Source organism: Danio rerio, chromosome 12, assembly GCF_049306965.1.
Source record: "Danio rerio strain Tuebingen ecotype United States chromosome 12, GRCz12tu, whole genome shotgun sequence".
In the NCBI taxonomy this organism is placed as follows: Eukaryota; Metazoa; Chordata; class Actinopteri; order Cypriniformes; family Danionidae; genus Danio; species Danio rerio.
The window spans coordinates 14,018,022-14,042,089 of NC_133187.1; the positions used below are offsets into that span (position 1 = coordinate 14,018,022).

The 24,068-nt window shown below is 37.4% G+C and overlaps 1 protein-coding gene across 3 annotated transcripts in view; it reads left to right on the top strand.

Moving 5' to 3' along the window:
- The window catches only part of kcnh4b (potassium voltage-gated channel, subfamily H (eag-related), member 4b), a 77,939-nt gene that overhangs the window by 47,091 nt on the left and 6,780 nt on the right, over positions 1-24,068 (top strand). For 2 of the 3 annotated variants that reach the window (XM_073918294.1, XM_073918295.1), the window contains 7 exons: positions 14,853-15,102; positions 15,339-15,553; positions 16,066-16,475; positions 19,031-19,137; positions 19,217-19,293; positions 19,441-19,702; positions 22,413-23,637. In XM_073918294.1, coding sequence (XP_073774395.1) covers positions 14,853-15,102; positions 15,339-15,553; positions 16,066-16,475; positions 19,031-19,137; positions 19,217-19,293; positions 19,441-19,702; positions 22,413-23,101 — 2,010 coding nt within the window. In that variant the 3' untranslated portion in view covers positions 23,102-23,637. The remainder of the gene's footprint in view (positions 1-14,852; positions 15,103-15,338; positions 15,554-16,065; positions 16,476-19,030; positions 19,138-19,216; positions 19,294-19,440; positions 19,703-22,412; positions 23,638-24,068) is intronic. The other variant, XM_017358510.4, reaches the window with a different exon arrangement.

Below are 24,068 nucleotides of genomic sequence, written 5' to 3' on the forward strand. Positions count from 1 at the left end.
ACCACTGCGTGTACAGACTCTGGACCGGGAGAATGCTCTCGTTCGCTCAGAATCGCTGGTCAAAGCAGGAAGAACCCTCATCGACTAGATCAAAAAGTCTCTGAAGCGAAAAGGATGGCGTTTGCTCGCTCCAGGTGTGCTTATATGCTGGGATAATTGGCAATGAAGTACACCTGTGCAAGCTTACGCTGCCAATTCATTGCTTTCATTGGCCCGTTCAATACTCTTTCAGACAAGCGGCTTCTGAACCGAATCCTCCCATTTCGTGGATTTCAATCAATCCACTCTATGGCACTGAAGTTCCCCAACCGAAGGGGAACCACTGTTATGAATCATAAAATGTTTACGTTTCAAGGTTCAGTTTGTACACCAGCATATTGCACTATTCTTCATCATAACTCCAAGTAATTATAACAAACAGTCAGTATTAGCACAATTCTGGGCAAAATAACTATTTTAAACTTTGATTGGGCTGTGTAAAAGATCATTGAAGGTATGCTCTGATGCTAGATGTGCACTATTATTAGTGCAGCTCGGGATTAAGCTCTGCTTAATTTAATACCTTTCATAATGCATGGCTTTCCGTGTCCAGTGTGAAAATCAACTTAGCCAGTTAACCAGATACCTCCAAACTGTGAAGAGATGCTCTAATTGCTCACACAACTAAATACATATTTTACATGCTATAAAGATGATTAGTGCAGCTCAGTATTAGCACAGCTCAGTTTAAATTAATGGGTTTCATAGCACATAGCTTTCCGTGTCCAGTGTGAAAATCAAGTTAGTCGATTAACCAGTGACCTACATGCTATGCAGAGATGCTCTAAATACTTCAACAGAGTCTGGATGCAGACATGATGCAGTCTCAGATCGATGAAATCTCGGGCCTCGCATGCGCATTTATATAGATGCAATCTCAGCCGCTCACGCGCATTTGAACACCTGTATTCTCGTGCATGCGCACGTTGCGGCGGGTCAAAGACGGAATTATGCTAAAATACGGTTTACAAACTAAAAGTACGACAGACAAAACAAATACCTATGTATCTATACACATAATTATGTCACGAGATATCCTGTCAACTACTAATATAATAAGATACGGGTCATGGCCAGGATTTTATTTAAAATAATATCTGATAGGCATTTCTAATATTGTCTTGTGTTTATATTGGCAAAATGCATGACAAGTTAATGTTAATGCAGTATTAAATGAAACATTTCTACACATTCCGCCCACATAAAAAAATATTTATATAGACACGTTATAATACCATTTTAATAGTACAGTATTATATATTGTACAGTAAAACCATTTATATTACATATTTAAAACTTTATGAAAATACATGCTACAGCTAGAAAATATTTTAATTGACATATTTTTATTAATAACATTGAAAAAAAAAACAGCCATTTATATTTCTTTATCGCAAAAATAACAGACATATAAAGCTATGACTTATTAAATGATTACCAAGAACCTGTTTATATTCCTTTATTGCAGAAAGAAAAACACAATAAATGTATTTAAAACTTTCAAATAAAGAATTATATTTATAATGATTTTTTATCACAGTGCAGTGGTTAGCACGTTTGCCTCACAACAAGAAGGTCACTGGTTCAAGCCTCGGCTGGGTCAGTTGGCATTTCTGTGTGGAGTCTGCATGTTCACCCTGTATTCACCCTGGAATTATAAAATGACTGAGCCAAAAAGAAAAAGAATGATCTGTAAGAATTTATAATGCTTCTGTCACAATAAATGCTAATATGTTACACACGGCAGTTGATGTACGTCTGAGAAGTGTAGATGTGGAGGTGTGATGAGAGTAGATGTGGATGTCTGAGGAATGTAGATGTGGAGATCCGATGAGTGTAGATGTGGAGGTCCGATGAGTGTAGATGTGGAGGTCCGATGAGTGTAGATGTGGAGGTCCAATAAGTGTAGATGTGGAGGTCCGATGAGTGTAAATGTGGAGGTCCGATGAGTGTCGATGTGGAGGTCTGATGTGTGTAGATGTGGATGTCTGATAAATGTAAATGTGGAGGTCTGATGAGTGTAAATGTGGACGTCTGATGAGTGTAGATGTGGAGGTCTGATGAGTGTAGATGTGGATGTCTGATGAGTGCAGATGTGGATGTCTGATGAGTGCAGATGTGGAGGTGTGATGACTGTAGATGTGGAGGTCTGATGAGTGCAGATGTGGAGGTGTGATGAGTGTAGATGTGGAGGTCTGATGAGTGTAGATGTGGAGGTCTGATGAGTGTAGATGTGGAGGTCTGATGAGTGTAGATGTGGATGTCTGATCAGTGTAAATGTGGATGTCTGATGAGTGTAGATGTGGATGTCTGATGAGTGTAGAAGTGGATGTCTGATGAGTGTAGATGTGGATGTCTGATGAGTGTAGATGTGGATGTCTGATGAGTGTAGATGTGGATGTCTGATGAGTGTAGATGTGGATGCCTGATGAGTGTAAATGTGGACGTCTGATGAGTGTAGATGTGGAGGTCTGATGAGTGTAGATGTGGATGTCTGATGAGTGCAGATTTGGAGGTGTGATGAGTGTAGATGTGGAGGTCTGATGAGTGCAGATGTGGAGGTGTGATGAGTGTAGATGTGGAGGTCTGATGAGTGTAGATGTGGAGGTCTGATGAGTGTAGATGTGGATGTCTGATGAGTGTAGATGTGGATGTCTGATGAGTGTAGATGTGGATGTCTGATGAGTGTAGATGTGGATGTCTGATGAGTGTAGATGTGGATGTCTGATGAGTGTAGATGTGGATGTCTGATGAGTGTAGATGTGGATGTCTGATCAGTGTAGATGTGGATGTCTGATCAGTGTAAATGTAGAGGTTTTTGAGTGTAGATGTGGAGGTCCGATGAGTGTAGATGTGGATGTCTGATCAGTGTAAATGTGGAGGTTTGATGAGTGTAGATGTGGAGGTCCGATGAGTGTAAATGTGGAGGTCCGATGAGTGAAAATGTGGACGTCTGATGAGTGTAGATGTGGAGGTCTGCTGAGTGTAGATGTGGAGGTCTGATGACTGTAAATTTGGATGTCTGATGAGTGTAGATGTAGATGAATGATGAGTGTAGATGTGGAGGTCTGATGAGTGTAGATGTGGATGTCTGATGAGTGTAGATGTGGAGGTCTGATAAGTGTAGATGTTACCTTATTTAATCTCATGAATAAATGAATTTACTGTCAACAAGCTAGCGGTCGCTAAACTGTTTACTTTATCTCAAAACACACGGGTGATATCCAGGGGTATAGATGTGGGGGTGGGATGAGTGTAGATGTGGAGGTCCGATAAGCGTAGATGTGGAGGTCTAATGAGTGTAGATGTGCAGGTGTGATGAGTGTAGATGTGGAGGTGTGATGAGTGTAGATGTGGAGGTCTGATGATTGTAGATGTGGAGGTCTGATGATTGTAGATGTGGAGGTGTGATGAGTGTAGATGTGGAGGTCAGATGAGTGTAGATGTGGAGGTCTAAAGAGTGTAGATGTGGAGGTCTGATTAGAGTAGATGTGGAGATGTGATGAGTGTAGATGTGGAGGTGTGATGAGTGTAGATGTGGAGGTGTGATGAGTGTAGATGTGGAGGTGTGATGAGTGTAGATGTGGAGGTCCGATGAGTGTAGATGTGGAGGTGTGATGAGTGTAGATGTGGAGGTCTGATGATTGTAGATGTGGAGGTGTGATGAGTGTAGATGTGGCGGTGTGATGAGTGTAGATGAGGAGGTGTGATGAGTGTAGATGTGGAGGTCCGATGAGTGTAGATGTGGAGGTCCGATGAGTGTAGATGTGGAGGTCCGATGAGTGTAGATGTGGAGGTCTAATGAGTGTAGATGTGGAGGTGTGATGAGTGTAGATGTGGAGGTCTGCTGATTGTAGATGTGGAGGTGTGATGAGTGTGTAGATGTGGAGGTGTGATGAGTGTAGATGTGGAGGTCTGATGAGTGCAGAAGTGGACATCTGATGAGAGTAGATGTGGAGTTCTGATAAATGTAGATGTGGAGGTCTGATGAGTGTAGATGTGGACGTCTGATGAGTGCAGAATTGGACATCTGATGAGAGTAGATGTGGAGGTCTGATGAGTGTAGATGTGGAGGTCTGATGAGTGTAGATGTGGAGGTCTGATGAGTGTAGATGTGGAGTTCTGGAGGTCATTTAACATGAACTGATGGCAAACAATGGTATTTACATAAGCTATTTTAATGTTAACACTCTTAAAGGGATATTTTAATATATCCCTTTATTTTACCAGATTAATTAATCATTTACTTACACATACACATGTTATATACTTGTTTGTGGGTTAGATAACATGACCAAACAATAAATAACATGTTTATTCAGTAATAATTAATCTTGGTTAATCTAAACTTATTAATATTGTATAATGTTAGTTACTGCATTAGTTAGCATGAACAAATAATGAACAATAACCAAGATTCAGTGCTAAACAATGTTGAACTTGCATGTTATTCATGTTTGTGGACTCTTTACCAACCTAAGTTATAACTACACTGTTAGACCTTACCAGGCTTTTTTACAGAAGAACACTGGCAACACTGTTGCCAGCTACTCACTGTAAAAGTTTGGTTACAGTAAGTAACTGGCAACAGTGTTGCCAGTTAATTACTGAAACTGAACCATTACAGTGAGTAGCTGGCAACAGTGTTGCCAGTTGTTTACTGTAACTGAACCATTGCAGTGAGTAGCTGGCAACAGTGTTGCCAGTTAATTACTGTAATAGAGCAGTAGTGGTAACTAACTGGAAACTGTGTACAGTTAATTACTGTACTGTAGTGTTACAACTCACAGCATTATACTGCATACACAATAGTATGTCAAGGTGTTACTAAAATTAATTAGTATTCTTACCTGTTATTAATTCTTTAAATTAATTAAGTTGTAAATTCTGACAAATTTATTTTATTGTTTTGGCAGCAAACAAATATAAAACAGAAAATGTATAACAAAATTAAGAAATCAGCAGATATAAATATCATCTTGCATATTACTGAGAGCCACAGGTCTGCACAGCAAGGCTGCAGTCAAACTAACGTTTAAGCATGCAAAATTCTGTCATATGGCACTGCGAAAAGGAGTGGGATTAAACAAAATATTTAGAGATTGAAAAAGCAAGCAACTGGTCCATAATTTTTGTTCAGAGAGGTCATGGTCTGATCTTTGATTAGTCTCAAGCAATCACATGATGTGATTTCGCAGTTCAGAGTTCTCCAAGCTTGAACTTTCCAATGCTGCAAACTGTAAAATTTGTTGCATGAGCATGCATTCCAGGTCTACAGCATTCACATGCGTATGAATGAAAGTCTAAAGAGAGAAAAGTGCAGTGTGACTGGGACTTTAAGCTGTAACTCTAATTAAACACACCTGATAAAACTAATTAAGGCTCGTTAGAAATCTACAGGTAATGTTGAAGCAGGGTGGGAACTAAACTCTGCTGCCCTGCAGTTCTCCAGTAACTTGGAGTTTGACCCCCATGGTATATAGCAGGGGTGCTTAATCCTGTTCCTGGAGATCTATGTTCCTGCAGATTTCAGTTGCTACCCATATCAAACACACCTGCCTGTAATTATCACGTGGTGTTCAAGTCCTAATTAATTGGTTTAGGTGTGTTTGATATGGATAGCAACTGAAATCTGCAGGAAGGTAGATCTCCAGGAACAGGATTAAGCACGCCTGGTATATAGCATACTTTTAAAGCAACTGCTAACATTTATTACAATCACATATCCAATAAACATACAAACACACACACAAAGTGCTGCAGTGAAATGTGTTACTCTCTCCTCAATGCTGACCATGCAAAAAAAAAAAAAAAACTGAACAGCAAAAAACAAATAATTATTTTAAATTTTAAAGTTTTAAATAATTAAAAACTGTGTCAAATCTCAAAAAGTTTAAAATAATTATAGAAAACAAATAAAGTTGGCAACACCGAAAAACCAAAGGATCCAATCTTTTATTGTTATAATTATCTCATGACAACAAACTTTTTTATTGTTTCAAATATAAATTCATAGGTGGAAACACAGCTCTGAAAAATACTTAGCAACAAACTCACAACCTGGGACCGGACAGGGGAGCTTTTGTGTGTGGATGGCTATGTGTATCATGTTTTTGTGATTCCCTGTGATGATGTGCACATGCTACCTTACTGAGATGATGGAATTTAATTTTGGCTTAGTTGCCAGAAAGATACATACAACTTTTAGCATCTGTATATTATGGCAGTATGCAATATCCAATAAATACATATACTTAAACAAAAATAATGTAAAAAGTTATATGAGGAGAGGCTAACTAGCTAACAATGTAGCTTTCAAGTACACAGCCTTAATTTATAAACCCTCAAAAACATTTGAACACATTTTACTTACTCATTTAAGATTCTTATTTAAAGCCTAAAACATATCAGACTTAACATCTGAATTGATGGACAGAGAATAGAGCACACTCAGCAGTAAACAAATCAAACACCTGGCTCTCTTAAAGGGCCAGCATTTTCTGAAAACTCTTTCTAACACCTTTGTGTTTAGAATAAGACGGACAGCCTGTGGGAGTGTGTGGTGATGCCTAAATCATTGTTTTTTACAGTTATTTACTGCACAATCTACAGAGTAACAGTGCAGTTATACTAATTAAACACACCTGATCAGACTAAATCTAAAGGTAGTGTGTTGAAGCAGGGCTGGAACTAAGTTCTACTAGGCTGTGGCCTTCCAGGAGTTTGACACCCCTGGTACATAGCATATTTTCAAAGCAACTGCCTACATTTATCACAGTTATGCACATATCGTTTAATAAAAACAATAAAAATACACTATAATATAAACTTCATCCATAGAAATAAAATAAAATAATAAATAATCTGATTCTCATGTCGTTCCAAATCTGTAGTAAAAATAATAAAAAACACAACAAAAATCATGATTTATACATTTATTTAGGAAAGCCTTTATACTGTTAATGGCACTTTTACTTGCCAGTTTTCCAGACAAATTCATTGAGTCTCTGCAAAAATGTATGTGCGTGTTGTTTAAGATATATATATATATATATTTTTTTTTTTTTAATAACACATTTTTACTAGTTATTTAGCAAAATACTAATATTCAGTTGAAAGTGCAATTTAAAATCTTAACTATAGGTCAAACTAGACAATTAAATTAGATTAATTATAGAAAAAGTAAACAAAGTTATAAAAATTATTGTGACAATTTCTTTGCTCTGTGAATATTTTTGCCTTTAAATGCATTTCGTCCATATCTTACACTTACCTTTTAATAAGCTCTGTGGCATTGGTTGACTCCTGATACTCAATGTTAAAAACATAAAAGGAACCAAAGAAAACACAGAGATAAAATAAATATAAAATAGCAACATAAAGCATCAGAGTAGATGGGGCAGTAATGGTTGAACAGTAATTTACCATTTATTATCACAGTAAATATCTGTAATGGTACATGGAGTAAATTACTGTAATTTATTCTTTGCACTACAGAATTTCATACAAATCCTGCTCCTTTTACAGTAAAATACTGTTTATTTTCATTACAGCTAAACACTGGCTATTTTACAGTTATTTACTGCATAATCTACAGTAAGGGTTAACAGTGTAACAAAGCATTAGTTAAGGGAATTAGGATTCTTTTAGGACATTGTAGACTACTTTAACATTTATAAACTGTGTTACTAGCATTTGTAAAGTCTTTACTAGCATGGTTTATCAGTAACAAGCCATCTGTTAAGGGAATCAGAAACTTTACTGTATTGTGTACATCACTCCAACATTATGTGTCGCTAACATTTATAAACTCTTTACTGATATGATTTTCACATAGCTCTTGTTCTTTTTTTTTTCTTAAATTTTTGCTTATTTTTTTAAATTTTAAAATCTGGCAATGTTCTCCCTGTTGTGTAACGTAGTAAAGGATCTGAAAGACGTGTAAATGGTTTTCACTGATTCGAGATACAGTAAAATCATTAATCAATGCTTTGCAATAAACCCATAGATGTTAGTAACACATCAGTTATATTGTTGGGTTAGTGGTAAGTCAGCATAGAGTTTACAAATGTAACTTGTTGAAGTAGTGTACATTTTACAATAAAGTTCCTAATTCCCTTAACTAATGCTTTGCTAGTGATCAATCATATTAGAAAAGAGTCTACAAACATGATTAACATGCCAGTTGAAGATTGTGAAGGTTGTGAAGTGTTGAACCTGAGCTATTGCTCATTATTTGTTCATGTTAACTGCATTAAGTAACACATGTATAAGTTTACGTTAACAACAATTTCGTATTAATGAATAAATGTGTTGTTGATTGTTTAGTCATGTCATTTAATCAAAGAACAAATACATTAGTCCATGTGAAAGTAAACTGTAACACTTTACAATAAGGTTCAGTAGTTAATGCATTTACTAAAATGAACTAATCATGAACACTTGTACAGCATTTATTAATCATAAATGAACATTTACTAAAGCATTATTAACATCCAAGTCCATGCTTGTTAACATTAGTTAATGCACCATGAGTTAACATGAACTAACAATGAACTACTGTATTTTCATTAACTAACGTTAACTAACATGAACAAATACAGAAGTACATGTATTGTTTATTGTTTGTTCATGTTAGTAAATGCATTAATTAACATTAACTAATGAACGTTATTGTAAAGTGTGACCAAGTAAACATTAGCTAATTATGTTAAGCTGTTAATGTAAAGAGATACAATACAACAATGAGAAACTTTTTAACTAATGCATATGCTTATTTACATTAGTAAAGATTAATTAACGCTTAACATATGTGTTGTTCACGGTACATTCGTGTTAACTAATGTATGAAGTGACATATTCTAATGCAATCTTTCTGTAAATGTTGCCCTATTTAATCTCATGAATAAATGAATTTGCTGTCAACAAGCTAGCCGTCGCTAAACTGTTAACTTTATCTCAAAACACACGGATGACAATGAGGGGTCTGTGTGCAGGATATATCAGATACATATCACAATATTTTTAATAACATTAACCTGATAATAAAAAAAAACACATTTAATAACATCGCGAGTGGTATATACTTACAGCACGAGTTTCCGTATGTGAAGCATCTGTCTCACAGAGAGCGAAAGCGTGCCCGCGTGCGCATGTGTGGCTGAGTGCTGTCTGATTGTGCATGTCCGGCTGGGATTGCATCACTCTAAATGTGCATGTCTGGCTGAGATTGCACCGGTCTGAGACTGCATCATGTCTGCATCCAGACCCTTCCCAAATACTTCCACAACTAAATACATATTTTACATGCTACAGAAAGTATTAGCGTAGCTCAGGATTAGTGCAGCTCTGTTTAATTGAATGGGTTTCAAAGCACATTGCTTTCCATGTACGGTGTGAAAACCAAGTTAACTGGTTAACCAGAGACCTACTAGCTGTGCAGAGATACTTTAAATACTTACACAACTAAATCCGTATTTCGCATGCTGAAGAGAACAAGAAAGCAATTTTTTTAATCACAGCTTGTGATTTGGAGGTAGAACATTAAGGTGTTCTAAATAATCTGGGTACTGACAAATTTTCGGGTCAAGGTCTGACAAAGCTTCCAATGTATCTATAGTTTTTTTTACTCTGGTATTTCCTTTAATAAACAGACTGTAAATCACGTGTTTCTTAACTTAACAAGGTACTGTATCAGTAACATGATGGGATCACAGAAGGTTGGGTCTACACTTTAGTATTATTTTGAAAACAATCTAACTGTTAATTCCTATCAATTTGCCCTAATGTTGCAGAGAACAACATCTTTGTTTTCTCGGCTCGCAACAAGTAACATAATGAAATGGCTAAAGTTCCATTTGGAGAGTTACTCATTTAATGACTTTGAGTCAATTCTTTCTTTTTGAGAGTCAATAACTTTATACACAGTGCACTTTCAGATTTAAAACTCAGCTGGGTGTGTCCATTCACTCAGAGCTAGACAACACACTGCGTGTTAAACACTGCATGAAAGGTCATTTTTAAAAATCTATAATAGGGTACTTTGAGAATCTTTGCATAGCCTTTCAGTCACATACTTTTAATTTGTAGCATGGTGGTGACATAAATGTGCTATGTAAAGGACAGTTTTTTCAGTGTTTTTTCAGCATTAAACGCCAATGTTGTGGATTCAAATCCCAAGAAAACCAAGACTTGTGTACTTGGTGTTCGCATTTGTGCTGATTTTGTTTGTATTTACTCATTTTTTTTTACTTATTAACATACTTGTGTGGCTGTAGAAGGTCTCAGGCTATACATATAAATCATTTAGCAAAGACACAAAGGAACATGGTCAGCTCTTTTTGTCTTTTTTGCTTAATTATCCTTAATAATTTCCTTAATAATTTTAAATATAAATTAGATTTATAAATTTTTTTATATAAATTAGAATAATTGGCAAGTGCATGAGTATAAATTCACTGAAGTTTAACAGAAAAGCCATTTAAAATATCTTGATGTGTTAAAAATAGTCATGGACACATTCCCATGGTGTCTCAGTCAATGCAATAGTCACAATTATGACAAATTAGCGACAAATTCTCATATGGTCACACATCACAGCTTCACAACTCAATAAGGCTGCAAGATGGGCAATAAAAAAAATATGCTTCTTTTGTTAGCGCCACTTAGCTCTCCCACACAGCGAAGATCTGTGAAGCAAGATAACTAGGAGCCAACCACATATCTCTAAGAATGGACTCTTTAAAAAAACAAAAAAAAAATTTCACACTAACAATCTAGCATAGTGGGCACTGCTTTCCCATGTCTGGTATATGATAGTCTTCCAAACAAAATTACATTTTTATTTAATTTTGAGAATGTAACGGATCAGACAATAGACCAGAGGCACAGGCAAAATGAGGACATTTTATTAGGAACAGAGTACAACACAGGCAGGCTGCCGCATGCTGAGCCTCGGCTGTGCCCAGACCTGGTATGGCTTACGAAAGTTCTGGTAAGCACAGAAGGAGCCCACAGAGCTGGTCGGTGAGAAGGCTTAGGAGGAGAGCTTGAGAGCACTGGACAAAGCAGAGTGCAGTTAGGCGTGAGAACATATACTATAGCACGAAAACAGGACAAACTACAGAGAACTGAGTGTAAGTGAGTGATCCAGAGACACTGTTACATACTCTTAGAAGGTTATAATAACCTGACACAGAGGTATAAATGGAGACGCTAATAAGCTACAAGTGGAGGCAGGTGCTAAGGCAATGATTGTTAATGGAGAGGGTTTACAGCTGAGAGACAAAAACAATACTGAGAGTGGGGGAATTAATGAGATCAGACCTGACTCATGACAGAGACTTGAGTCAGGTCTGACTTGCCAATAGACGATCATTCACAAACTGAATCGTGAAATGTTAAATATAATTGCATGAGAGCATAACTTGGCTTGTTTATGCAATAAGGGTGAGCTCACTAGTAAGAAACAACTGTACTTAGCATGTATAGGTTACATTGGACTGTATCCAAAATTGCTCCCCATACCTTTGTTCAATATTCCCTAATACCTACATTAGTCCACTGATATAGTCCACTAAAAGGAGTGAATGAAAACAGTAAGTGAGTTTGAGTGGACTTGAAGGGATAGCATTTTGTTTGTGCTTTGCTAGTTTAAAAAATCCCTCTGATGGATTAGATTTAGAACACATAGAACGCATAGCAAGCTGTATATTAGTAATGAAAAGAAACTATTTTGTTTTTTGTTATGCATACAAATGTTATTTTAACAATTAAATATATTTAGAAACATACATCGTTAGGATTCTGCTGTGGATGCTATTTTACGGTATTGATGTTTATTTGGTGCATGAACTTTCCCTGTGCATTATTGTACAAGTACGGTGCATTGATTGAGTGCACTTCAGAACGTCCATAATGGTTTCAGACACCACTACAAATGGCTGCTCCCTCAAATGGTGCACTACACCCATATCACCCTGCAGCCTAAGACTGGTTACTCACTAAAGCTTAGCAGGACTGAGCCTGGTCAATACTTGGATGGGAGACCACATCGGAAAAACTAGGTTGTCAAGTGGTGTTAGTGAGCCCAGCATGGGGCCCTCAACCTGCAGTCTGTGTTAGTCCTGATGACCCAATAAAGTAAAGGGGACACTTTACTGTCAGTTGGTCTTTCGGATGAGATGTTAAACTGAGGTCCTGACTCTCTGTAGTCATTACAAAATCTCATAGTACTTCTCAAACGAGTAGGGGTGTAATCCTGGTGTCCTGGCCAAATTCACTCTATTGGCCCTTACCAATGATGGCCTCTTAATCATCCCCATCCATCCCCATCCACCGAATTGGCTCTATCACTGTCCTCCCACTCCACCAATAGCTAATGTGTGGTGAGCACACTGACACCGTTGTCCTGTGGCTGCCGTCACGGTGGTGGTGTGGATAGACCACCCTCATGATTGTGAAGCGCATTGGGTGTATGGCCAAACATGATAAATGCGCTATATAAAAATACACACATTACATTACATTACACTGTTTAAGGGTATAGTAGGCGATTTTGGATATATCCCAAGTCTTTTTTTCTCCAGTTTTGGACTTCTCTGCAGAGCTGGAATAACATGTGAAGAGATTTTGGCATCGGTACTACAACTCAGAGCATGTACAAGGTTAAAAATATAAATACAAGATGTGCCTATGCACTCCTAAAATCATTTCATGGATTCACTTAACTGCCTACTCTTACATTTTAGGGTCAGGCCAAGATGATGATCTAGGTCTAGGACCACAAAACTTATAATAGCGCAGATACTTGTGTTGCATTTGCACCATAGTTCTGGGTTTACTCATCCATTTGACTGAGGAGCTTGGCTTGGGTTTAAGAAAGAATATCCTACAAACCCTTTTACATATCTTAAAGGCTTTAAGAGCTCCATATACAGATATACATCTGAAAAAAGGGTGCAGATCTCAGTGGTGCAGCTTTTTAGATTACTGACCGTTTGCTTGTTAAAAGATGTGAGGAAAACCCAGCCTGTCTGTCAAGAGTGGAGCTCAAACACAGGTCAGCTCCACCAAAGACTGGCACTTAACAAGTGAGACACTTGCTGAAAAAGCCGATCTTGGTTAGAGACTAAGAATAGAAAACCAGCATGTCTGTCAGGACTGGGGTATAAACTCTGGTCAGCTGTGAACTCATGTCATGCTGACACTCAAATGAGCGCTAGTCAGTGAGCTTCCTCTACTGAACCCTTGTAATGACATTGTGTAGCAGCAGCTTACAGTACATGCTTGTAACCATGCAAAAGACTGCAACAGCCTAAAAAACAAACAAGTGCTTGAAATGTGTCCTCAAATAACAGGTTGCTATCAAACATCACCCCAAAATTGTTGACTGACAACGAGGACTGTACATCCATTAAGAGTTTATTAGTAATGTAGATTTTTTCTTTATAGTTGTTGTTTTTTTTTTTTGTCTGAATTTAGTAATATAGTTATGAATAATTTATTTTTAATATCAGCTATGATATCTGCTCGTTTTGTGAAGTTATACAAATTGTCAGATTGTGAGGAGATAATGGAGTTGTGTACCATCGGAATGGCAGTGGAAACTAACTCCTAAATAATTTTTTAAGGATTTCATCCAATGGCAGCATATATAATGTAAAATGCAAGGGACCAAGTACTGAGAGTTATGGTACCCCACAATTTACTTTTGATGTGCTGTTAGGGATGTTTTTATCCACTCTGGGGTGATTTTGTGTCTTAATTTGGCCATAATTCTTTTTGTGTTTCAGATATAATGATTTTTGGTCACAAATCTTATTTTGACACTTATTTTGAGAAAATGCTTTGAATTAAAATACTCTTAACAATAAACAATAGTAAATGTATTACCCTTTTGCTCTGTTAGGAATGAAAACATCCACTAAATTAAACTACTGTAAAAAAAAAAAAAATTCAAATATTTTTGCATAATTCTGTTAATCAACCTCAGTCCTGATCAAAAGTACTAAATTGCTTAAAAAATTAAAGGATTCTAACTCTTTAATTGCCAAATTTATAAATGACAAAAAAAAAGACGTTTTTGTGGACTGTTTATTTTTTTTTATCTTTTACCACCTTTTTAAATTAATTTAATTTTTTTCTCCATAATTTACTGTTGGTGGCTGTTTTTGCCACATTGATTTCTATTATAACCATATTTTTTGGATTACAAAGTGATTTTTTTTATTATTATAACCACATTTTTGATTGGTGGTTTTCCCTGTTGGTAAGATCAGGCGCCATTAACCCTTTAGATATGCCTGTATACCCAAAAAATGTGGTTATAATGGAAGTCAATAGGGCAAAAACAATCATTAACCGTAAATTGGGGAGGAAAAAAAATAAAACTCTAACAATACTGCAAAAAGAGCCAATGTTTTCACTAATCGTTCTCATGTCCAAGACTGTGATAAAAGGTAAAGAAAAAGCAGTCCACAACTACTTTTTATATTAAAAATATATCATGTTGTGTGTGCATTTATCTGATGCATTTTTACAACAGTTTGATTCAGTGGGTGTTTTTATCCCTAACATAAAGTAACAAAATGGTAGTAAATTAAACACAAGCAAAAGTAAATAAAAACAGAGCACAAGGGTTAACTGAACAGTAATGCTCTTGCAAAAACCCAGAAGAGCTTAGTAATTTTTCTGTTTGTCTCAACCTTTAAAACACTTTGAATTTTTTTAGTTTCATATGAGGTATTACAATATTTTATGTTTATTATTTATTTATCAACAGTGTTAACGCAGGTTTCCTTTCTTTTCTGCAGCTCTTGCATGATTTTCCTGATGAGTTGAGGGCAGATATAGCCATGCACTTAAACAAAGACATCCTGCAACTGCCTGTGTTTGAAGCTGCCAGTCGGGGTTGCCTGCGCTCACTTTCCCTCCACATCAAAACTTCTTTCTGCACCCCGGGAGAATATCTCATCCGACAAGGCGATGCATTGCAGGCCAACTATTTTGTCTGTTCTGGGTCACTGGAGGTTCTAAAGGACAACATGGTTTTGGCTATTCTAGGTTTGTAGCTTTGGTTGCTTTCTATGACTTCTATAACTGTTTTTTATAACTGAGTGTAGTTTTCTATAACTGAGTATAGTCTATTCAAGTCTCATTTTCAAGTCTAATACTGTAAAAAGGCATACTAAAAATAAAACATTTTGGTGTATGATATTACAAAGATTAACAGAACTAAATGATAACCAAATCTGCAAATGATTAACAGTTTTAATACAGAACTTATATATCATTTTCAGGAAGAGGAGATCTGATTGGATCAGACCTCCCAGGCCAGAATCATGTGATTAAGACAAATGCAGATGTGAAGGCACTGACGTATTGTGACCTGCAGTACATTGGTGTGAAAGGTTTAAGCGATGTGCTTGAACTTTATCCTGAGTATGCCAACATCTTCACTATAGACATCCACCGAAACCTCACATATAATCTGAGAGAGGGCAGTGAGACTGAGGTGAGCCCACACATTCTACAATTCATTGTCATTTTCAATACTGTAACAGCTAATTAGTTAGTTTATTTAAGTGCTCTATACTTGTCTTTTTGACAAATTTATAGTGTAATAAATGTGATGCAACAAGATGATAAAATAACATCCAATACAACAATACAGATTCAGGAGTGCCGTTCTGAATAGTTTCTCTTCTAATATCTTCTCTGCTGTTCATTAGTGCAATGAATTGCAGTTTGTTTGTGTGATTCTGGATTGAGGTTGGTGGGTGGTGGTCAGTTAAAATAATGGGGATGCTGTTGACATTGCATTCGAGAGTTGGTACCATAGGAAAACAAGATTGTTTACATTTTAAATTTAACCTAAAGGATCTTTCATCTTACTTCACTAGAGTAGCTATATTGGGTATTCCAGTTTATAAGTACAATTCCATCACAAGTCCAATGGTCATTCAAGCTACTGTACGCATATAATGATCTATCTCTTAGCAAAATGTCTTTGTCTCTTCCTTGCAGCAGAATTACCCAGACTTCAGTGTCTCAACTGAGAATAAGCGTCCATCCGTTGTAGAAAAGGCTGATGATCCAGACAAGTACTTCCATGTTTCATCTGCTTCTAGTACATGTAGGAATCTACTCCTGCCCAATCTAGGCAGCCCTGTGCGGCGAACATCATTAGGGAACCTTTTAGGAGAGGAGTTAATGCAATTCAATGCCCTACGACATTGTCGCTCACCCGTCAGGGGCTGGAGTCCAAATCCCTCTCCAAAACCTCCAAGCAAAGTACAGAAACAAACCCAGCAACCTTCATCTACGCCTAAACCCATCCATAAAACACAAACAGATTCTGGAAGTATGGCGCGCAAACCTGCCAAGCTGCTCATCCCTACTCTCAACTGCTTTGGACCACCAGATCTTAGTCCAAGGTAACATACAGTCTCACTAAAGACGGCAAACTATATTATTATTACTACATCCTCATATCAATTTTCATACCTGGCTTTTTTGGAGCATTTGTATCAGAACATGGCCACATTTCCTCTTTTCAGTTCAGTTTGTTTAGGCCAGGGGTGCTTATATATATTAATCTGACTAAAGTCATAATTGAACTAAACAGAAATGAGATTAAGATGTGAAGTATGCATGTATTAGTGGCGTTATTGAAGTAAACACTGCAATCAAAACATTACCGTCATGTAGGACTTTTCGTCATACTTTCCCACAAGATCCACACACGCGGCTGTCGGTAAAGGACCACACACACACATTGCGAAATGCGGAAGTTTTTTCTTTCCAATTGGCGTGCTTATAAAATTCCACAACACTCTCACCAGTCCTTACTCCTTATTTTCATCTAATACCCTAGTTTGTCACAGGGGCATCAATGAAATGTTCATGAGTGAATGTAAAACTGCTGAACTGCAGTTAGTCATCCAAAACTACAGGAAACTCTTTTATGAAAGCACTTCACGTAAACACCTTAATTATATTATCGTCTAATAAGCCAAATAACTAGATTACAGATGTCTACATAAACTTAGTCATTAGTTTCTTTGAAGTAAGTGAAAGATCCAGAAGGGCATCCTGCTGATTTGATTCAGAAGGGCACTTTTTTGTAATTTGGCTCACCAGTCAGGTATACATCTGTGCTAAAATATCAAGGTGAAAGTCATCATAGCTTGCGTAAAACAGACCCAGCTCCCAACCCAACTTTGAGAATAGATTAATGGCTGTATTTTTTTAATACGCGATAAGAGTCTCCGATAACGGCCCACCACTAATTTTAATATTTAAAGAAAACTTCATTCATTTATTTTTATTTCGCCTTAGTCCCTTTATTAATCTGGGGTCACCACAGTGGAATGAACCACCAACTTATCCCGCATATGTTTTATGCAACCCATCTCTGGGAAACCACACACACTCATACACTACAGACAATTTAGCCTACCCAATTCACCTGTGCCACATGTCTTTGAACTGTGGGGGAAATCAGAGCACCCGGAGAAAACCCACACGAATGCAGGGAGAACATGCAAACTCCACACAGAAACGATAACTGACCCAGCCAAGTCTCAAACCAGGAGAGGGTGCTTGCTGCAGAGCTATTTGAGGAGAGCTGAGCTCCAGCGAGGGGGAGCATGAGCTGTCGCTCCTCCTCCTGTAAGCTGTTTTAATGCGTACACCAACCCCACCCCTAACCCTACCCCCAGTGACATCACTCGTAGAAGAAGTGCAAAAAAGGTGGAGCTCAAGATTAAGCTCCCCCTCGCTGGAGCTCAGCTCTCCTCAAATAGCTCTGCAGCGAGCACCACTTGCAAACCAGCGGCCTTCTTGCTATGAGGTGACAGCACTATCTATTGCACCACTGCATCTAAAGGAACCTTTATCTTCTTAATGTTAAATTGAAACTAGTACATTTACAAATAAAAAAACAATTTTACAAACTAACTATGTACAGCAGGGCTGTTTAAACCCAGTCCTAGAGGGCTGGTATACTGTGAGTGCTCTGAGGTGGGGGAGAGGTCGACTGCATCACCTGCAGTTCGTTGAGAAGAGTAGTCTCCAGTAACCTCCAAAAAAAGTCACTAGATGCTTTTTTTTTTTTTTAATCAGCGCTAGGGGAGTCTGAAATGTCATTAAGTTGGAAACACTGGACTGGCAGTTTGAAGCGCTCACACCTCGCACATGTTCAGTATGGACGGAACGTTCCATTAATAATAGAGACCGATTTTACACCATACGACAGAAAATGTATAAAAGAGACGTATGATAAATCCAGGCTTCTTGGCATTGGTCAGGGGTCCCTAATTCCCCAGGCTAAGCGGCCGCCTACCTAGCTTATTAGTTAAGTCTGCCCTTGCATGCACTGAAGACTGATATTTGTGACTTCCTGAAAATGCATGTGCAGCTTTCTTATCTATGTGAAGCTTGCTGATCTCTTACTATGGCACTACTTTGTCCTGAACAAGCCCATTTATGCACAGTCTGAGAAAGAAGAGTACTTTAAATTAAAAGGATATCTGACTGTCTGATTTGGAGAGCGCTTTACTTGATTAACACTTTTTAGCAAACCTTGACCATTATCAATCATTGATAAATACAGAAACTGAAGTAGGCAACAGTTTTAAATGTGTCCATTTGATAAAAGTTGTCAACTTGTCAGAAAGCCACAAAACTCCAACTCAATTTTGATAGGATGTTTAAGTAGATCAGGACTGGGCAACTCTGGCCATTATCGTTCATTTTTATGCAGTGTTTAGTTTCAAACCCACCTAAAGACCACTAAAAAGCCCTTACACATATTAAAAAATAAAAATGAAGTCACTCTGAAGGACAGTGGACCTTGAGGGCCAGAGTTGCTCACCCCTGTATGGACAATGCATGAGTAGGAATAAATACTTGTGGCTGACTGAGTAATTTTAAAGCTTTTACATGTGTAGTATATGTGCATATCAGATTACCATATTGGCTTTTACAGAGTTGTAGATGGAATTGAAGACAATGGGCACGTATTTCAATTCAATGTTGAAGACACCTCTACCAAAGGTACTACAGAGACATCACAGAGTAGTAAGACACTGGATGGTAAGGGTATACTTAAGGCTATTTATCTTAATAATATATGCATAAATCAGATGAGTGATTGCTTCTTTGTTATTTGCAGGCTCTGGTCAGGTGAATGTTTCCCTGCTACAGGAAACAAAGGAAGTGAGAGAAACTATTGATCAGCTTAACAAGAAGGTACAATCACATTATAAAAGTTCATGAAAATAGTACACATGATGACCTCAATCACTGTGTAATTACAATATCTTTTTAATTTAGTGAAAAATAATTCACATTATATTAAATGATGTAATAATTTTGAATACAATTTCTCCATAACAGATGGGCAACCTGAAAGAGGAAGTGGCTAATCTAACAAAAGATCTTCATCATATAATGCACCTGCTTCAAGCACATATAGCTGCTCGTCATTATGCTGCACCTTTCTCCTCCTGTCCCTATGGAGTCCACATGATGTCCAGTGCTGCTGTCAGCATGTCTCCAACCTACATTTTGGGTTCCAATATCCACATGCAGCACAAAGACCATGTTGTCTCTGAGGGTCTTTTGAGATCCACATCATGGAACCATAGCAGAGTTAATGGTATGGCCACAATTTCTTTGTAGCTTTGGTTTTCCATTGACAAAACCATCTTAAATTATCTTAACAGACACTAAACAAAGTCTTAAAGGATTAGTTTACCTGGAACTGAAAATCCTGTCAATAATTACTTAGCCTCGTGTCAATGCCCTGAGATTTTTGTTCATCCTTGGAACACAAATTAAGTTTTTTTTTTTTTGATGAAATCCTAGAACTGTCTGAAATAATTCTAGAGAATCCTAGAACTGTCACGAGAAGTTCAAAGTGCAGAAAAGGAATAAAAACATTCTACGTGACTTCAAGAACAATTTCGACAAACGGTTTTCTGCACCAGAAAAACTGTAAATAGGATTTTGTTCACCTATATCTTCTCTTTCACGACAGGTCTGGGTCAGTGTTAATTTTGAAAGCCAATATTGATTTAGTCTTGGGGCCCTATCATACACCCGGCGCAATGTGGCGCAAGGCGCGGCGCAATAGTCTTTTGCTACTTTTAGCTTGGCGCAAGGTTCATTTTCAGGTGTTGCACCACGCTGTTTAAATAGCAAATGCATTTGCCCTCAATTGTGCGCCCATAGGTGTTGTGGTCTAAAAAAGCAGGCGTGTTTTGGCTCGTTGCTATTTTGAGAAACTGTAAATAGTCTGATCTTTAGACCAGAACAAAGTCGGTCTATTGTCTGGCGCAAAGTGCGCCTGGCTTACACACTACAAACAAGATGCAGAGCAATACGCAAATAACTTTACATATGAAAAATATATAATATCTTAAGGATATATATATATCTGCCTTACTTTCTTCATCTCGGGAGGCTTTTTCTGTTCATTCGATTTGCTTTTGTATAATGCTATTATTATTAGCAGTATTATTTATTATATCTATATTTATATTTGTTTTATTAAAAACAAGCTTAGATTTGTCCACCTGTCAAATTTGAGATGTATTAGGAAATAACTCAGTATTTTGACCACACTTGGTTATTATTGTTCATTTATTCGTTTGCTAGAAATTAGAACTGAATTTAATAATAGTTTTGAAACAAATCTTTGCACTTAACAAACGAAATTAATTATTTAGAGTCTAATTGATGTCTGTGCGTAAAGGTTTCCCTATCCCCGAGAGCAAAAGCAAAAGTGAACTTACTTTACGTCAAAATGCGCTTATGGCGCGACGCAGTTGGCTCTTAAAGGAAATGGGAGATGAGGCTCTAATTGGTATATTCTCAAAACACACCTATAACTCATTAAGAAAATAAACTCAATCCTATTTGACCATGCACCATGGCGCAAAGCGGATTTTCCTGTCTCTAAATTAGCAAAAATGCATACTGACACGCCCTGAAAGCGTTTGCACCCTGCGTTTTGCACTCTGTGCATGGACTGTCAAAATAGAGCCCTTAGTCTTTTACTAAAATTCCATTTTAGTTTTAGTCATATTTTAGTCTTCAAACTTAATTTAGGTTTAGTCTAATTTTAGTTAACTAAATTTCACAAGATTTTTTTGTCTAAATCTAGAGTCAATTTTCTAAAGGTTAGCAAGAGGCTATTCCATTTCAGTTTGACAAAAGTACACACACGGGTAAATAAAAAAGATTAAGTTAACTGTGAATTTTGGGCTTATTAACTGGCATAATGATGTCACTTTAGATTTGTTATTTTTATCAGCTTCCCCTCCCAATCAGTTTACGGGCTTTTTGTCTTGTCATCAAACGTGAATCTACTTTTTCTCCTTGCTGTAGCCAACTCATTATACATAGTTTAATCAGACAGACGCCCCATGGATGATGTAATCGCATCTCGTGTCTACTGTGGATCAGTTACTTTTCAAAGTAACAGTGTGTGTGCATGTGTGTGCGTGTGTGTTCGTGTGTGTGTGTATGTATGTATGTGTTTGTGTGTGTGTGTGTGTGTGTGTGTGTGTGTGTGTGTGTGTATTTGTGCGCATCATGCCTCACACACCAAAATTAATTCTGATTGAATATTCACCAAAATACATCCCCGAATCACATTATCGTCTCGTTTTTATTAGTCACAAAAATTAGAGGACCTACACTGGTCTCACGGCTCGGTTCTGTGACGATTATCATGCCATCAATTTGGTTCAATTCGATATCTTTATACATCACGGTGCATTCACAATGCTTTCCATACACAATTATATATTTTTTTCACAGCACAGCAGTTCTTGTATTAAAATGTATATTTATATTTATATACTATTTATAATACAATTTTGTCCTTTAATATAAACAGTCAGATATTTAAACTGTACCTTTAAAAACCTTTAAAAAGTACACGCACAGCATTTATAGAAAATTTATTCTTTTATTTATTTTCTTTTCGGCTTAGTCCTTTTATTAATCTGGGGTCGCTACAGCAGAATGAACTGCCAACTTATCCAGCACGTTTTTCTGAGCAGATGCCCTTCTAGCCGGAACCCATCTCTGGGAAACATACACAGACATTCATTCACACTCATACACTACAATTTAGCCTACCCAATTCAACTGTACTGCATGTACCACATCTCAGAATATTTCTGTCCAAAGGGAGCTCTGAGGGAGCTCTTAGTTTTCATCTAAAATGTATCAATTTGTGTTTCGAAGACGAATGAATGTCATGGGAAGAGAAATTAATTAATTAACAGAATTTTCAATTTTGGGTAAACGTATTCTTTAGGTATCATTTGACTTAAATGTGTCTCTGGTATTTGCAGGTGGGTCTGGTTTTGCTCAGCACACAGAGAAACAGGGACACTTTCACCAGCATGAGCCTATTCAACACTCTACAGTTCCAGCAAATGACCCCTGTTCCCATGACTGGAGTTCCATTCTTACTTCATCCTCGTCCAGTATCAGTCATCATCACTTTTCTACTGGTCCAGGAACCCAAGGACCAACACCAAGAGAGGCTCCACAACCAGAGGGTTTATTATTAAGTGTTTGTCCTGGAGATGGAGCCCATGCCAGTATCAGCCAATCACAACCTGTTTTGCAGAACTTGTTTTCTCAAAACTTGTGTGGTTCCGGTTTATCCTGTAAGGTCACACCTAGCTCGTATTCACATTTACAAATTTCCACAGAACCAGCTCCTTCCTACTCCACTCTAACCTTGGGTGAAGTGCACAGGACGTCAGAAGTGGGCCTTGCTCACAACCAGAATTTGGTATCTTCCATTTTCCCACAAGAGCATTCTCCGCCCTCTCCAAAGGAATTGGGCATAATTCCCTGTTCACTTGTAGAATCATCTGAGGTAGAGCACACAAGTCAAGAGTGCCTGCTAAGTAACCAAAGGCTGGGTCAAGACAGTGAAACGTCAGAGAGCAGGTCTAGCGAGTCCAGTGTAGGACTTTGTAGCCAATCTGAGAGCTCAGAGACCACTTGGTGCCTGGATCTAATAGACTGACACGATGGAAGACTACAATCAACAATCACAACACAATGACACATTTATCTTTTATTATGGATTTCATAACTTTGTTTATTTAGGATTAAATGGAAAGCACTTGCTCAGTGGTTTATCGTGTGGACAATCACAAAGCCCCCATTTCACTAATAGGGTGTCTTTGCTGGTGCCTGATCCCTTGCCATTCCACTACAGAAAAGGGCAGTTGATGAGTGTGGAGGAAATGTAATCTTTTCATTAATATATAAATAAACAGGAAGAAGTCGGCTAAGCAGAAAATCATTTAGACTGCTACAAAGTAAGATTTCTAACAGTAGGGTCTCTTTGCTGAAGCCAAAGGCAGTGCCCAGACTTTCCCATTACTTTCTAGAAAAAAGGAAGCTCCAAAACCAGAACCTGGAATCCTTTTCCATTCCACTGGAGGAAATGGAAGCTCCGTTGTTGGACAAAATTGTGCCAGAACAGCTTCAAGAACCTGCTAGTCACAAATAAGAAGCCACAGAATGTCGGAGGCTGGGCCCTGATGTCCTTACCAAGTGAGTTTTCAAAACTACAAAAACATCCAATTTTAAGTAACAATTTACAATAACAATACATGAATAATTTTGTACTAATATGTAAATTAAACATTATTATGGAGTAAGGATGAGTTGTTGCATGTGCTAATTATAAACTAACTTTAACTACATGAGTCACAAGTTCATGTGTGAATAACGGCTAGCTAATTACTCGTGAGCACATGCTTGTTTGTTAATTGTTGTATTAATTACCATATTAGTCTATGCTTAGTTTACCCATCATGAACTCATGTAAATGTATAATCATATCATGACCTTACTTAGAGGGGCATATCATCATTAACCCATTCCTAACTATTCATGAACACCTCATACACATATGCTTAGTGCGTGTACACTGAATAAGAATTGAAAAGTGTTTTGTCAACATCAGCATGAACAGTGTAAAC